The sequence below is a fragment of the Notechis scutatus genome, chromosome 3 (genome assembly GCF_049901735.1).
Source record: "Notechis scutatus isolate UNSWTSFEM ecotype Mainland chromosome 3, rNotScu1.2, whole genome shotgun sequence".
Lineage (NCBI taxonomy): Eukaryota > Metazoa > Chordata > Lepidosauria > Squamata > Elapidae > Notechis > Notechis scutatus.
In genome coordinates, this window is record NC_142011.1 from 124,846,123 (window position 1) to 124,863,350 (window position 17,228).

Sequence of the window (17,228 nt, forward strand, 5' to 3'; positions counted from 1 at the left end):
GCTACTACCAGGAAAGTGATAATTTAAATGAGAGTTTACATTTACGTCATGTAATGTCTGGTATATAGACAACATGTTTGTCATGATAAAAATGGAACAATTGGACACCTGAAATAATCAACATCTTCAAAGGAATAAAATGTACAAGTACATACAACATACTACCCCTCCTGGATATCCTTATCAGCAGAGGAAATGGCAGAAAATCATAAACACAACTCTATTGAAAAATCACCTGTACTAACCAAGTGTTCCACTACCATAGTATCAACCCAATCTTCCACAAAAGGAGCTGTGTCAGAACATTCAGATGAATACAAACATATTGTAGCAACCCAGAACACCAGAAAAAGGAAACAGACTGCCAATAATTCTTCCAACAAAGTTGGAACATTTTTTGATGAAGTTGTGGTTATCCACACAACTTCCTAAAAAAATGTGTCACTATTCAGTCCACTATAGCACAACCAACAACAAGCTATGAAAAGAATATGTACCCTACATCAAAAACATCTCAGAAATAATCAACATTCTAACTAGTCCAACCACATGATATCCCCTTAGACACAAACCAACTAAACCAAAAGACCCAGTAGCTTCCAGAAGAAAAAGCAGGAGTCCTACAACAGGGGTCTCCAACCTGTGGGCTGTGGCCGCTAGTGGAAGCCATGAGAATGTGAGTAGCAGGTGTGCATGCATGCCGCTCACGTAAACGTAGCTGCACGCGCATGCTTGCTAGCCTCTTATGCAGAACTATCCCCTCTTCCCCCGCCGGTTCGCAAAGCTGGAATCATTGGGGAACTCTGAATGACAACATACAAGGTAATTGAATACAAAGTAGGATATTATATATACCCACAAAAAAGCCAAGAGTTTTAAGATGACAAATGCATCCAAAATTGGATTAGTTATTTGTGTATATCCACAAATAGGTATATCCACAAATATATTCAATAAAAAAGTATTTTTTAAAGTATCCGTATATCCCATATGTATTTGCAGATAAGTCCATCCACAGATAAGCTGACTCACATATTTTGAACCAAAATAGTATGAAAGATGGGTAATCTATGACTTAACCTATTCAAACCAATTGTGAAAATTGTAGCCTACAAACATTTTGAGGGTCAGTTTATCTGCTGGTGACACATTTTTCACAGTACTTTGGTGAAAAAATTGAGGGTTGGCTTATTCACAGATGGTCTTTATGGAAGCATAGATGGTAACATCTTTTTTTCTCTAGCAAATTCTGTAAATAACGATGACTTTTACATATATGCATTTGTGTATTTTACACACACATACATACACAGAGGGAAGTATTTTCAAGCATATATCCTTTCTTATTTATCTAAAACTTTAAGGTGCAATAGCAGAAGAGGAATCATTATGTCATTAAAGTCTTGACTGTTATAATTACACATTATTCATTTTACAATAACTTTGTTTACAAAGTCAAAAAAATATTGCCAGAAGTTCTGCACAAAAAGGATTTACAGTAATGTAATTTTCGCCCCCTCCATTATTCTAGATATCCTTTCTAGGGATTTGTGTCTTTAAGGTGTGAAACATATGTGTTCTCTCCATCACAAAATTATACTTTACGACATGATATGATACTCATCATATATTATGTTTAACATTTAAAGACAAATTATTGCCAAAGAAAGTAAAGATTATAAAATAATAATGGTGACTTGATAACGCAGCTATTTTGTTCATTGAATTACCTTCAGTTCCATTCATTACAAATGACTTGCATTTTTGGAGTATTGAGAATAGAAATAAAGACCAGGCCTCATGCCAGTGCTGTTTAATGACTCACATGATCACTTAACAACTGCAACTTGGAGAGCTGCAATTGTGGTTGTGAAGCAAATTGGACACATGGCATCCTGCTTAATAACTCCTTTGCTCAATTGTGGTCATAAGTGGAGGACAACCTATACTGCTCTTTACAATGGTCATCATCCAAATGATTTTTTATAATCTGAAAATTAAAGTCTTCTTCACCTTCAATAGCATTTTAATTTCCAAGAATTTAAATAGGATTTTGTACTAACTGAAAGGCAGTCACAGACTCTGCTTGCACAATATCAATAGTATTGCAGAGTATAGCTGATTTTGTTTCAGCTACCACAGGACCAGGGGTGGGATTCTACCAGTTCAAATGAACCAGATGTTAAATTTATATCTGGTTCGCTGAACCAGTAGTTGAACCAACCAGCTGGTGATGTCCACCCCCCGTCCCCTGAATCTCCACGTGGTCTGTTTCAGATGCAGGTAAGTGCAGGGTCTGCGCAGAGGCTCTGGGTGGGTGAAAAATGGGCCAAACTGGAAGTTCCGGAAGTCTGGAAATGGGCTTGTTTCCAGCTTCTGGAGCCCCTCCGGAAGCCATTTTCAACCCAGAGGCTCGAAGGAAGCCTCTGGACCCTGGGGAAGGTGAAAAACTGCTGAACCAGAAGTTCTGGAAGTCCGGGAATGGGCCTGTTTCTGGCTTCCAGAGGCTCTCTGGAGGCTGGGAGAGGCCATTTTCGCCCTCCCAGAGGCCCAAGGGAAGCCTCCAGATCCTGGGGACGGCAAAAAATGCCCCCCCCCCGGAAGTTCTGGTACACCACGTCCACCATGGCCACGCCCACCCAGCAACCAGACAGTGAACTGGTTGCTGGGATTTTTCAATCCCACCCTTGCACAGGACTGTTAAAGAACAAAGCTGGTTTGTTTCTACATTGGAACAAATGCTTGCTTCATCTCTCCTCTTGGTCATCTAAAGGGAATGAATGATAGCTTGATGATTTTTGGGAAGAAAAACTAAGAGCATGAAAGTGTTATGTACATGCATAGAAACTCTCTCAAAAACACAGGCACAGGCCAATTCTTTGTCTTAATGTGCATCTGTCAAACTGGATGGGAAGAAGGAAAAGTAAGTGCCTTCATCTGCTGTCTAAGGTAGATGAGCAAATGTCCTCAATTTTTCATGTGATGGCCTTGCATTATTTCTCATTCTAATCAACTTAATAAGGTTGTTATGAGGGTGAAAATTGGGAACATTCAGTTCCTGAAAAAAGGATAGAAAATTATTTATAAAACAAAACAATATTTGGGAAAACATAATTTCCTTATATTAGCAGCTGAAAGTAATTATCCTTACTTTATTAAACATAACAGCTATAAATGCAAAAAAAAACACCCTCTTTGGTAATTTATATTTCAGAAATCATAGGGAGAGAATTAATGTATAAAACTGACTTTGATCATTCATAATATAAAATCAAAGTTAAGTGTTGTGGAATTTTACTTTTCATTAGCCTCCTCAACATTTTCCTACCATCTTCTAAATTAATAACTGAAGGAAATTATATAGCAATTCTGTAGCAACTGTACAGCACAGTCCTATAGGTTTTCTAAAGAACAGATCCTCTTTGTATTAAAAACAAAAACACTTGGATAAATGTGGCTAGAATTTCAAGTCTACATCAATACTTTTATCTGGCAAAAAGATTTCCTTTTGATTTTATCGCTGCTCTGCCCCTCACATATGATTCAAATTTGTACAGATCATTCTTCATAGTTACTCCTGATCTATTTATATGAAGTATTAATGTTTTGGAAAACTAAATGTCATTCTGCTATATAGCTTTGCCGCCAGGTATAACAAGTTTTTTTAATTGATCATAATTAACATGTTTTGTGCATTAATATCCAAATTCTTGCTTAGGATTTAAAATTTCTTTCACATAAGTTTCTAGCCATTTGACATGAAAGTAAGTAAATTATGACTTTCTGTTCCTTCTCTTTTGGAAAAAAAAGTAATATATTTCATGATTTCCAAGCCTTCCTCAACTGGAAAATCACTACCAAGTCTCTCTTGAAACCATTCAGTAGAGCTCTTTGTAATGGCTTTATAGCGTCTTTGTTCTGATTCAGAGTCTCCAATACCAAATCCCATGGTAACTGATTTTCTTTATGCGTAGGGTTGTAGCAGCATACAAATGAGTAAGACATGATACTGAGTCCATCTTCTCCTGTGCCTGATAAAATCTCACTGTGAATTTCACATGCTTCCAAATTCAAGAATGCAAGAACATTAACAGAAACTTTAAAAAAAATGATAAAGAGCTACTCAGCAGTCAAATAAGTCTAGCAGTCAAAAGAGATACTTAACCCAATACTCTTGTGATCCATTATAAGTCTGAAATAAAACAAAGCAGTTTGAATCAGCTTGATGCTATGTAATTAATCTGAGTGAATAGTTAACTGCTGTGAAAGATGCTGTAAAATTATTATACGAGATTAAGGATGTGGTCTTTTACACCAGTATAATATGTGATGCAGTAGAATATATCAAACATTTATCAAAGTATCCTAAATTCTAAGGGTAGAGTCCATCTTCCCTTACTGCTTTCACATGGCTGAAAACTGAAAACACAATTCTTTCCTGTGATAAATAACTTCAAATCCCATTCAATCAAATAAATAAACGCAACTTTAAAAAATGAATATTATGAAAACTGCAGAATTTAGAGTGGATGTTTTCTGTATTAAGTTTGCTTATTATTGCACATTCTTTTGTAGGATTGTACATTTGCATAGAGGCACATAAAAGGAGATAGAGTGGAGTTTTTATACATGTTGAATAGAAATATATTTATTTTCTTAATTATTTACTATCCATTGTAAAATATAAAGTGGTAGGCATTAAAAAAACCAGCCTTCCCTGCAGCCTTTGCCATTGACTCTGCTTGTGGGAATAGCATTGTGCAAATGGCAATCACATCACAACTCACTGTGATGTCATAATCATAAGCCAGGCACCTAATGCCCAAATCAGGATCATATTATCAAAGGGATGCTGTAATGGCCAGAACTTTGAGTGCCAATTGCAACAGCTGCAATTTCATTGACCAGTTGTAAGTCCATTTTCAGTACCACCATAACTGAATGAATGGAATAAGCTGAGGACTATTGTAAACTAAATCAAAGAACCTACTGTGTCCCATCATTCATCATAACCCCTATGGAATAATTCAGTTTTCAAAAACCTCCAGAAGATGAAACCTGTGAGGCTAGTCAGGCTTCTTTGGGAGGGCTACACCATAACATAGGCACTGCCACTGAAAACCAGCACTTAAGAACTTCTGCAAGTGGGGGGGGGGGGGGGAGATAGCATTTCAAAACATGGCAAACAAAGAGCTGACAAACATCACTTTGAAATGGTTTCAGACAATCCATTTGGATCCAAAAGTCTACTAGCACAGGCAAGCCCAATGTAACACTCTCTGTGTTTAGAACTCATGTCGTCATGGCTGCATCACATGACACATTGGGACTTTTTTCACCTTCCCTAAACTGGGTGTGGGCAGCACGTGATGCATCCGGCCCATGGGCTGGGAGTTTGACAGCCCTGATTTAGATAATTGAATTAAAAAACGACCATATCAGAGAAGGATGGAAAGGGTGTAGGAGGGTGGGACTGAGTATGTATTAAAACTCAACACAGTAGTACAGTATTAGGTTTGAGTTAGACCGCATAATTGGGCCCAAAATCATTGTTGCTAAGTGAGACATTTGTTAAGCAAGTTTTGCCCCATTTTACGACCTTTTTTGCCACAGTTGTTAAGTGAATCACTGAAGTTATTAAGTTAATAACATGGTTGTTAAGTGAAACTGTCTTCCCCATTGACTTTGCTTGTCAGAAGGTCGCAAAAGGAGATCACGTGACCCTGGGACACTGCAACTGTCATAAATATGAAGCAAACATCATATTGCCAAACATCTGAATATGGATCATGTGACCATGGAGATGCTGCAACAGTCGTAAGTGTGAAAAATAGTCATGTTACTTTTTTCAGTGCTATTGTAAGTTCAAATGGTCAATAAATGAAATGTTGTAAGTCAAGTATTATATGTGTTTCTCTAGATAAGTTACATCTTGAAAAATCAAATAAGTAGCAGCATTATAAACATGAGTCATTTTAAGGTTGACAATTCTATAGCAAAAATACCAGAAAAAAAATCCAAACAATTAAAGGTAAAGATATTTTAAGGCAAATATTTTGATTAAAATGATCAGACTGAACAAATGAACAAAATATTACCATATTATGTTTGTATGGCAGCAAATGACCTGCAGCACTCTGCATTTTCAAATTCTACAGCATTGAATTTATTTCTCACATTAATTTTTTGTCTATTCTTTTTTTAAAGGAGCTAAATTTAGCAGATTTATATGTCATGCTATTTCATCACCTCCCCAGTTTACACAGTGCGTGTTTTTGCTATCAGTTTTTGCTCAAAGTCATTATCAGGTAACACACATAATGTAATTTAAAAATAATTTTGATCTACTGCTATATTGGACATCTTCTAATATGAAATATGTCACCAGGAGATGATCAATACAATCAATTATCAATTTCAATTTATTATACAAACATCATAAAACTATTCTAATTAAGTACCTAATGCTGTTCATGCTTCCAGTTTCAGATCCAAGTTTACATCTCTCCAGCTGGCTTGCTACAATCTGACGTTCAGCCTCAAGTTCTCGTGTAAGCCTTTCAAATTGTAACTCCTGAAAGATAAAATACAAATGTTTATGATTAGTTGAAATGTTAGTTAATAGGGATCAACCTTATTAAAAAGATCTTCTTGCCCAAGAAGATCTATCAACCCCAACGTATATATTTATTATTAAAATGTGATATTATTCACATTTTTCTGTTATATTCCAAATCGCTATGGTTTTTGTTCAGACAAGAGCTGGGTAAGTTTTGATAAAAAAGAAAGAATTAGAATTAGATTAGCATTAGAATTACAATACATTTCATCATCCTTCATCTCATTCCAGAATTGCTAACTTACGTTTGCTGAGTTCATTTGACAGAGGCTAGTCAAATACATTTCAGTCTAGCATATTTTTGTAGCCCCAGCACACCATTAGTTTCTGGTTAATACAAACCCAGAAATTTGGATTAATTCAGTATATCAACAGTGGTGGGATTCTACCGGTTTGGCCTTGTTTGGGTGAACCAGTAGTAAAAAATGCTACCGTTCGGCCGAACCGATAGTAAAAAAACAGCTACTGGTTCCGGTGAACTGATATTTCTTTTTTCCCCCTCCCAACCATCAGCTGTTCCGATAATCAGCTGTGCTCATTGTTTTACTGCTTCGCCCAGGAGGCTTCCCTGAGGCCCAGGAGGCAAAAAAAACGGAGCGGGGGAGGGTGCTGCACCGTCCCCCATGCTCCATTTTTTGCCTTGCAAGGCTTCAGGGAAGCCTCCTGGGAGCAAAAACGCCCCCCCCCCAGGCTTCCCTGAGGCCCAGGAGACCCAAAAGTGGAGTGCGCAGTGTGTGTGTGTGTGCTGCTGCACAAAAAAGGAATAAGCCATGCCCACCCAGTCACATGGCCATGCCCACCTAGCCACACCTATAGAATTGGTAGTAAAAATATTTGCATCCCACCCCTGTATATAACATTTCTAATGCACACATTTAATACTCATTTAATATTTAATATTAAATTTAATATTTTTCAACCACACAGTCTCTTACACTTACATATAAATGTCTGTTCTGTGGCTTCCCTCTGGGAAGAGATTTTGAAGTATTTTTAACAGGACTATCCGATTCTCTAACAGCTTTGTTCCCTACGCCATCCCCTTGGTAAACTTGCAGGATTCATTTTTCTCGCAAAGTACACGTATACATCCAAACTAGATTGTGATGTTTTCCTGTATCATATATGTGGCTATGTGGGTATATGCTCTATCTATCTATCTATCTATCTATCTATCTATCTATCTATCTATCTATCTATCTATCTATCTATCTGTATCTATCAGGTTTATGTAGTTTATATTGTAGGTGGTGACCCTTTGAGAGCTGTATGCAACGAAATTTCATTTAAATGTATGCCAATTAGTGTACATTTAAAGTGACAATAAAGTTATTCTAAGTCTAAATATTTATATGAATATATCTGAATACAAGTGTGATACATAATAATACACATGCATGCAATATAAGGACACCATTTGAATTTTTATAACTAGCTATCCAGAACAGTTAATAATTTATGTTAACAGAATTAATTTGGAAATATTTAAAATTCTGACCAGTATGTGATCACATCTCTTAGCATATCCTACAACTGTTGCAGCAGGAAGAAGTACAGAAACTAAAAATATTTTGTTTTGGGTGGATGAAACAATATCCAGAAACTAATTTGATTTGTCACAATTATTAGAACGTTTAGTTATTCTTTTTATTTATTCTCTCTTGTTCATCATTAAAGAAACTCATGAAATTTAATTCAGTTGCAGCAAGCTATGCTTCATTGACTTGTCTCTAAAATTCTTTTGATAATGAAAGTTTTATGCAAATTATATCTTGTTTTTAGCATAATAATGTTACATTGCAGCAAATTTGTAGGAACCAGACAACAGTGCAATGAAAAAAATAACTATTACAATAAAGCAGTATCAAAATGATGTCACAATTGTAAAAAAAGCCAAGAAACATAACTACAATGGAATAGTGGCCCGTCTTGCCTGCTGGAGATAATTAGAAATAGGAAAACAAGGAACATCAGAATATGTAAAGCAAGTCAGATATGTTTTAAAAAAACTATGTGTTGCATTAAATGAAATTTATTTAAAAATAAAGTTTTAGGATCTACTGTAGGATTAAAATCACATTTTAACAGAAGTAGCTTTTGGGCCTTTAGTATTTATAAATGTTTTAATATATAATCTATTACTATGTCACTTGATAATGAGATGGGAGGTACATAAGCTTAATAAATAAATAATGAATCAAGAAAAATCATTTTCTCTTAACACAATAGTAGAGCTGGAAGGGAACTTGGAGGTCTTCTAGTCCCACCCCTACTCAATCAGGAGACCCAATGTCATTTCAGACAAATGGCTTGTGAATATATCTTGTTCATAAACATAGTAAAATAAAATATATCTCATCTTTCCATAAAATGAAAGAACCTTATATTAGCAGTATTGCATATATGATTCTATGAACTATATTCATATTATTCTATTAACTGTAATTATGTTCTGAAAATCATTTCTGTAAAATCATGTAGGAACTGACAAATGGCACATGTCATGGTCTATAGCTAGAAGTAATAGAAGAATATGTTCAGAAAGAACAGCATTTTTTGATGTGGAAAGGGAAGTCAATTAGCAATGGTAATCATTATCATCATCCCCCAAAACAACCTGATAAAATTTCCAGAAAACAACTATGTAAATAGATTTCCTTCCTTCCTCCATCACTGGGTGCTGATCAGCTAAAATGATATATCACTGAATCAAAACTCTAACAAAATGATAAAGTTTTGTGTTGAATGATTGTAGTTCATTTTATTTTAATAGGCCAAATCTTTCACACAGTACAAATCCTCTCTGAGAATAAAATTCTTTTATTTTTATAAATTCATTTTAATTCTACATCTATCTCATTTCTTAAAATGTAACAAAACATTTTAAACAAAAGGCATTGTTTATTGTTATTTATGAAATGTATATGTTATGAAATGTATAGGTAAAGACTCAAGGCAGGTTACAATTATGAGGTCAGCCTTTTGAGGTAGGCAAGATTAGGAAACAAAGATCAGAAATACTGCTGTATTATTAACAACAGAATCTTGAAAATCTGGCAGAGCTTCTCATAACCTCATCATATACAAAAAATAATCAAGATGGGGTTATTTTAATTTTAATTTTTATTTTATTCAATCAATTTTTATACCCATCCATATCAAACCAATAACCCTGGCTCTATTGACAGCGGGTATTACTATGTTGAGGAACTTTTGCAAAGTAGTGTTCACCATGTATCTTTTAAGTTGATTTTTGCTTTCCTCCTCTTTCTTTTCCTATCTCATCCTGTACCCTTCTTTATGATTCTGAAGACTTGCAGCCCTTTCATTCACTGAGATATTTTGGAGGACTTTAGTTGGTGTCAGCCTTCAAGATCTTCTTTCTGGCTGTCATGAGTAATGGGGGGAGGAAGGGGGAAAAGTATGGGAAACGGGCCGGAGATGTTACTAACTAATATTGTATAAACTGAGGAGGGTTTCTATTTCTTGCTTGGCATTCTCTTCTCTGCGCAACTGCAAACCTTTATCTGAATAAGCCAAGGTCAACTAATCATCACCACCTGGAGATGTCCACATGATGAGGTTCACAACTTTTAATTGGAAGAACCGTTTGAACTATTGGGGTGGGGACATTTCACTCCCTTGATATATGTGATGTACGTGCCTATTTCCTCAGATTCAGAATTCTCTTGTTGCTACCACTTGACTTCCAGTAAAAGATATCTCTTCTCTAACTACAAGAGTCTAAGTATTTCTTTCTTGGATTTTGAACGGAGCACTAGCTGACATTTGGTTTGTGTGCTATAGTGATGCCATGTGGCTATAACATGAGTTAGTTGGAATGTTTGGAATGTTTTAATTTGTTCCCTAATCCAAAGGCCACTAACAACAACCTTTATTTGTTTAATTAATGAAACTGTGGGCGAATGTTTATTTGTTGACATTCTTGTATGATTTGGTGTTAATTATAAAAGAGAAAAAACCTGTTAGCTTTCCTTTCTAACAAGTGATTGCTTTTTATTAAATTACAAGGTTCTTTCACATAGATTGTAATATGACACATCTATATTCATATTCCATAAATGCATTCAAATTTAGTTAATTCAATAAACAAAAATGGTCAAATACAAATTAAAAAACTGTTTCACAATCCCAGGTCTATTACCAAATTATTTTCTTAAAGTTTTTGCTTTACTTTGAATCTGAATCTGGTCAAAAACTCTTCAAAATAAGGACAAACACATTTTTACAAGAGTTTTTAATTTATTTAGTGTATGGAGATGTTACATTAGCCAGGAGACTACAATGCTAAATGCAGAGTAGCAGTTTACTCCCTGAGATTGCTAGCCCTGTTTGGTTCATGGTCACATGTTTCCCAAGGGGCACCACAAGTGGGCAACTTAGCTGTGCACCAAAAAGAAAGATGAGGTATTTTCCTGCGGCAGCATCTGGGGCTCTCTCCCTCCACTGAAGCCACCTGGCAAACTGGTGTCACAATTGGGAAGGTCCAGTGCCAACAGGACAAAAAATAACTGCACAAAGTGCTGGCTTGTCTCGCCACTGAAGTGGTACCTATTTATCTACTTACCATATTTTTGGGAGTATAAGATGCTCCGAAGTATAAGACACACCTACCTTTTGGGGAGGAAAACAAGAAAAAAAAATCTGCCTCTGCCTTTGCCTCCCAGCAATTTGCAGTAAACAGCAAACAGCCTGGATAGCTTCAGCACAGCCTGATTAGCACAAGCAGCTGATTGTCAGTTGGATTGGCCTCCTCACAATCAGCTATTTCAGGCTGCAGGGATCCCCATTGCCTCTTGCTGCCTCTGCACACCCAATTTTTGGCCTCCGCATGCTCTGTTTTCGGCCTCCATGTGCCTCATTTTTGCCCCATTCCAGGTGGCGGGGATCGGGATGGGTGGAGAATGTGGCATGCAGAGGCCAAAAATGGGGCATGTGCACATAGCAATAGGCGATCCCTGCAGCCTGAAACAGCTGGACGTGGGGAGGCCAATCCAATCGACAATCAGATGCTTGTGCTAATCAGGCTGTGCTGAAGCTGACCAGGCTGTTTGCTGTTTGCTGCAAGGAGGCAAATTGCTGGGAGGCAGAGGCCAAAGGGTGGGGGCCAACGGGTAGGCAGGGCTCGCTTAAATTCACTATATAAAATGCACAGACATTTCCACCTACTTTTGGGGAGAGCAGAAGTGTGTCTTATACTTCAAAAAATACAGTACAAATAACATGCTATTAAACTGCTAAGTGGGCAAAAGCTGAGGTGAGTGACATCAATGCTAGGACTCAAACCACAGTGCAAAGGCCATCTCCAGAATCATTAAGCCACTGAGCCACCGTGCCTCTTTTTGTAAGAGTAGCAAATAACTTATAAATTTGCTTTGACCACAATTTTTTATTTATTTATTTATTTATTTAATTTTATTTTGTCAAGCGATAAGATAACAGGTATTAGTATAAACATAGTTATGAATACATGAAATGGATACATATAAGAAAAATAAAAAGAAACAATAGGACAGGGACGGTAGGCACGTTGGTGAGTAAATAACATTGGTGCATAAATAACATCAGGATATAAAATAGCTAAGAGGAAGTCAGTCTATTATGTTCTTGAGTATGATAAATCCCAAATGTAACACTCACTAATTTAAAATTAAATCAATAAGATGTTGTCTTGTTTTGCAGTTTTAGTTCTAATAATTATTTGCTATCAGGGTAAAGATCAGTAAAGAATAATAAACATTCAACAGGCTGTATTTGGCAAAACTGATGACGTCTGAAAGGCTGGAAGTTGCATTTGACAGACTGTTAACTATCAGAAAGATCAGAAAAGAGAAATTTGCTACACTAGATATATGGGAATCACAGAAAAAGCTACTTATATTAGGATGAGAAATCTAGATCTGAAGCAGAAAGCAACAGTGTGAGATCAGAACATTTAGTGGAGGGAGAAAGAATCAATAACTAGTTGTTCCCGTATATTACAAGAAAATTGCTGATCTGATTGCTACCATCAGAGAGCATGGTTCTTGCAACTACATCCAGAGATGATTTCAAGAACAAATTCATGTATAACATTCAAGGATGTCTAAAAATATACTTGATATATATATTTTCTTAAATGTATGTAACTTAATTTACATTGTCATAATTATGATTATAAAAATTGTGTGAGTTAAAAGTATTTTAACAATAGTATAACAAAACGTTAGTATTGCTACTTATCAGTATCAGCATTTACTAAAAGGCAGAAATATGTTGATTAGAGCTTTTAGTTGCTTTTATTCCTGTTCTTTTGAGTTACTAAATAGGAATTTAATATCACAAACTAGTAAATGCCCTTTGAACAAGTGATGGCTAAAAGTATTCATGGGAATTTGTATAAATAGAAATGATACATTCTCTGAGACAATTCTATGCTTAAGATGCAGTCATAACTAGGGTAATTTTTATGAAAAAAAAATCTAATATTTATAATAATTTTTGAAAAAAAAAGATTATTGAAGGATTAACAATTTGTATCATTAGTGCTTATCTTCCTAGCAATAATATTTCCAATCTAATAAATGTAGTGCAGCATTTCACATATCCTAATCCAAGAATAGTAGTAAATTACAGATCAGTTTTACAAATTAAATCTTCCTATGCCCAAATAATAAGACTTTCAAAACATAACAAGCAATGCTATTTTATAACATTTTATAACATTTCAGTTTCTGAAAGTAACAGCAACTAATCTCCAACTACTCATATTCCTCTTAAAATGCACCAATTCTCTTTCTGATATTATCAAATGGTGGCCCCTCTAATTCCATCAGATTTTTTTCTTGGTTGATAATTACATGTGAACTCAAAATGCCACATTTATTCCTAAATGGTGAAGTCATGCAAAATCCAGAAGGAATGTACAGATAGTCCTCACCCCATGACAATTGAGCCCAACATTTCTGTTGATAAGCAAGACAGTTAAGTGAATTTTGCTCCATTTTATGATCTTTCTTGCCACAGTTGTTAAGTGAATTTTATTTCATTTACAATAGAGTGTTGTTACATTAGGAGACTACAATGCTAATGCTGAGTAGTAGTCTACCTGCCAATTTAGTAGCTCTGTTGTGGTACATGCTTATGCGCTTCCCAACGTGTGCCACACAGATTGCCTGAAAGGAACACCAGGCTGTCTCCCCACAGAAATGGTACCTATTTATCTACTCACATAGAACATGCTTTCAAACTGTTAGGTGGGCAGAAGCTGCAGTAAGTGATGGGACAGTGACACACAGTGCTAGGACTCAAACTGCTAAAGCAAAGACCATATCCAGGGTCATGAAGCTACTGAGCCACTGCATCTCCTGTTAACAGAATCACCGCATTTGTTAAATTGCTAACATGTTGTTATTTGAATCTGGTTTCCCCACTGACTTTGCTTGTCAGAAAGTCGCAAAAGATTATCATATGACACTGGAACACTGCAACTGTCATAAATGTTCAGAGTTTTTGCAGCGTAAATTCAGCACCAGAAAAATAAACACAGATGGCTGATACTTCATTTCACGTCTTTATAAACATATTAAGTAAATTTTACAACACCAGTTGTAGATTTCTCCAACATGAGCAAACTCAAAAAGAAGCAGACATGTTACAAGCAACTCAACTTCAGCAGACAAGCAAGCAAGTTAGATTCTCTTTCACTTTAGAGCTGAGCACAGAACAGAGACAAGCCATGCCCAGATGCTCTCTTTTAAGTTTCAGCCCTCACTTCAGCTGTCATTGGCTGACCTTGAGACTAAGCTCTATTCCAGTTCATGACAGTAAATATGAACCAGTTGCCACACATCTGAATTTTGATCATGTGACCATGGGGATGCTGCAATGGCCATAAATGTGAAAACTGGTTATAAGTCACTTTTTTCAGTGCTGTTGTAATTTTGAATGGTCATTAAATGAATGGTTAAATTAAATTAAGTCAAGGACTACCTGTAACTAGTGGAAAAGAAAGGATTTATACTCTTTTTAGTCAGCCCCATCAGTTAGTTAGAACTGAAGAAGCTTCTTGGAAGCGAAGTAAAGCATCTTCAAGAAAAATCAAAAAAGTCCAGTTGCTGTTAGAAAATGCACCTTTGGGATGACTTGGATGACTGAGACATAGACATGGAGTAGTATGGTACTGTGCAAAAACAAGAGTGAAACATATTACTAATGCAAAACCTTCAGTTTCTTACAGCAGGGGTCCCCAACCACCGGGCCGCGGACCGGTACCGGGCCGTGGAGCACTCTTTACCGGGCCGCAAAGAAAAAAAAATGAAAAAAAATGGCGGCTTTCTTCGCCTTCGGTGAATGCTGCTGGGATCGGGATCAAGGACACAAATGAAAGAAGGGGAGGGAGGAAGCAACCGAAGCCTGTCCTGCTCTCTGGCTCAGCTCTCTCAGTCGCTCTGTTGCTCCTCCACCAGCACAGGAAGAAACTGCTTCAAAGAAGCCGGGGGTGGCTTTTCCTGTCGCCGCAGCTTCCCGAGCGCCCGTTTCACCCCACACCCGCCCGCCCGCTCGCTCGCGGTTCAATCCACAGTGCTCCGTTCTGCCTGCCTGCCTGCCTGGTTGTTTGGGAGCAGCTTCGCTGAGAATAATAACTATTCGCCTCTTTTTATCAGCCGAAGCTGCTCGAAACGAAGAAGGCAGGCAGGCAGGCAGGCAGGTAGAACGGAGCACTGTGGATTGAACCGCGAGCGGGCGGGCGGGCGGTGGGGTGAAACGGGCGCTCGGGAAGCTGTGGCGACAGGAAAGCCACCCCACCCCCACCCCCCACCCCCGGCTTCTTTGAAGCAGTTTCTTCCTGGGCTGCTGTAGGAGCGATAGAGTGACTGAGAGAGAACGAGGCAGACACCTGAGGGAGGGAGGAGGCAGACACCTGAGGGATGGGGCTGAGGAGGCAGGGCCGGCGCTCCTGAACTTGGTGGTTTGCTGGCAGACGTTTTATTACCCGACTAGGTAACAACATCAGATGTTATCTAGTCAGGTAATGAAACGTCTGCAAGCAAACTACCAAACTCGGATTCTCTCTCCCCCGGTCCTTGAAAAAATGTTTCTGCTTGAAACCGGTCCCTGGTACAAAAAAGGTTGGGGACCACTGTCTTACAGTATATGCTGCTAAATAATAACAAATTAATAATGAATAAAAGAAACCTTTTATTTCAGATATTTGTATGTGAAAATAGAAAAGGAGTACAAATATCTGAACTGCATGGATCATTACTAAGAAAAGGTATTTATTTCTTATATGATCTGTATATCAATTGAAGGTGCTCCATGTAATATAGTGGCTTACCCAATTGGTTCCTTATGGATGTATTGATCTATAGCTCAAAAATTAGAACAACGCTAAAATAGGGAGGAACATAATTTACAGCTCAAAGCCTCATAGATATTTCCTTAACCTTAGGTAGCACTTCCAAAGTCCCCCAAAAGTTGCCACTAGATTATAATATTTAGTGTCTACAATAAAGGAAAATTGCATGGGCAAAAATCATATTAATTTTCATTAATTAAATATAATCATAAATCAAACTTATTTTTTGACATGCTTTAATCTTTTTGTTCTTGGTCCCACACATTGTTTGCAATATAGCCTATGAAAACATTGGGCATAGCCTTTGTCCCTGAAATTATGTGTCTCTGAATATTGTAACTGTATTTTTGCAATTCCATGTGACCAGTACAAAACCCACACATTTGTTTAGATAGTACTTATTTTAATTTCCATTTATGCAATGCTTCAGATTAATTTGGCTGTCATCTGAAATGGAATAATTCCCATGCCAAAATTATTGTATAAATTAAATTATGAATATACATTAGAACTATAAAATTTTACAATCATCCCAGTACAAATTATAATTAAAATAATTAAAAAATGAATTACTATCATGGACTATTTTAAACCACTGAAATCTGTTTGTTTAAATTATCATTAATGTTAATACTATAGCTATGTAGCACAAAACAATGTGGCATGACAGTTAACATATAAAATGAAATGCAATTAAATACTAAACAAAAAGGCTTAAAAACTAGAAGTAGGCCTGAGGAAATGGCCAGAGTTTCTGTGTTGTCAGCTTGCAACCTGTTTACTGGATTTAGACTCCTCCTATTTAGTAAAAGCAGCCAGGGAGGTGACCCATGGTCCAGGCCATTGTGGCAGCCTCTCTGAAGGAGATTGTGCCTCCTGCCTTAAAATAACAATGTCAGCCTTCTGGAAGAGACTTGAATGCCCTGCCACGCTGTTGTTTTGAAGAACTGTGAAGACTTGCTCTTTGGCAAGGAAGAATGAGACCCCTTACTTCATTCCATTGGATTTGTGGTGCTTGACATCTTTTATTGTTATATTTTGTTTATTTTATTGTAATTAATTTGACTGTTGTTGTGAGCCACTCATTGTTGAAAGTCTGACAGTATGCATATTTAACAAATTAGTATTGTGGTTGGTTTTCAAGTCAGCCAGATGTTTAGATCAGAGCTCGCATTTTTATCCATCTTTCAATTTGCCAGCAAATTTGGAAAACTCAACAGTGGCCACAGGATTGGAAAAGATCAGTTT

General features: G+C 36.8%; 1 protein-coding gene across 16 annotated transcripts in view; it reads right to left on the reverse strand.

Annotated features, from left to right (window-relative positions):
- The window catches only part of CTNND2 (catenin delta 2), a 492,160-nt gene that overhangs the window by 338,266 nt on the left and 136,666 nt on the right, over positions 1-17,228 (reverse strand). For all 16 annotated transcript variants that reach the window (XR_015748772.1, XM_087961146.1, XM_087961145.1 and 13 more), the window contains one exon: positions 6,462-6,574. Coding sequence is in view for 15 of the 16 variants with exons in the window: in XM_087961146.1 (XP_087817272.1) it covers positions 6,462-6,574 (113 nt within the window). In the remaining variant the exon portion in view is untranslated. The remainder of the gene's footprint in view (positions 1-6,461; positions 6,575-17,228) is intronic.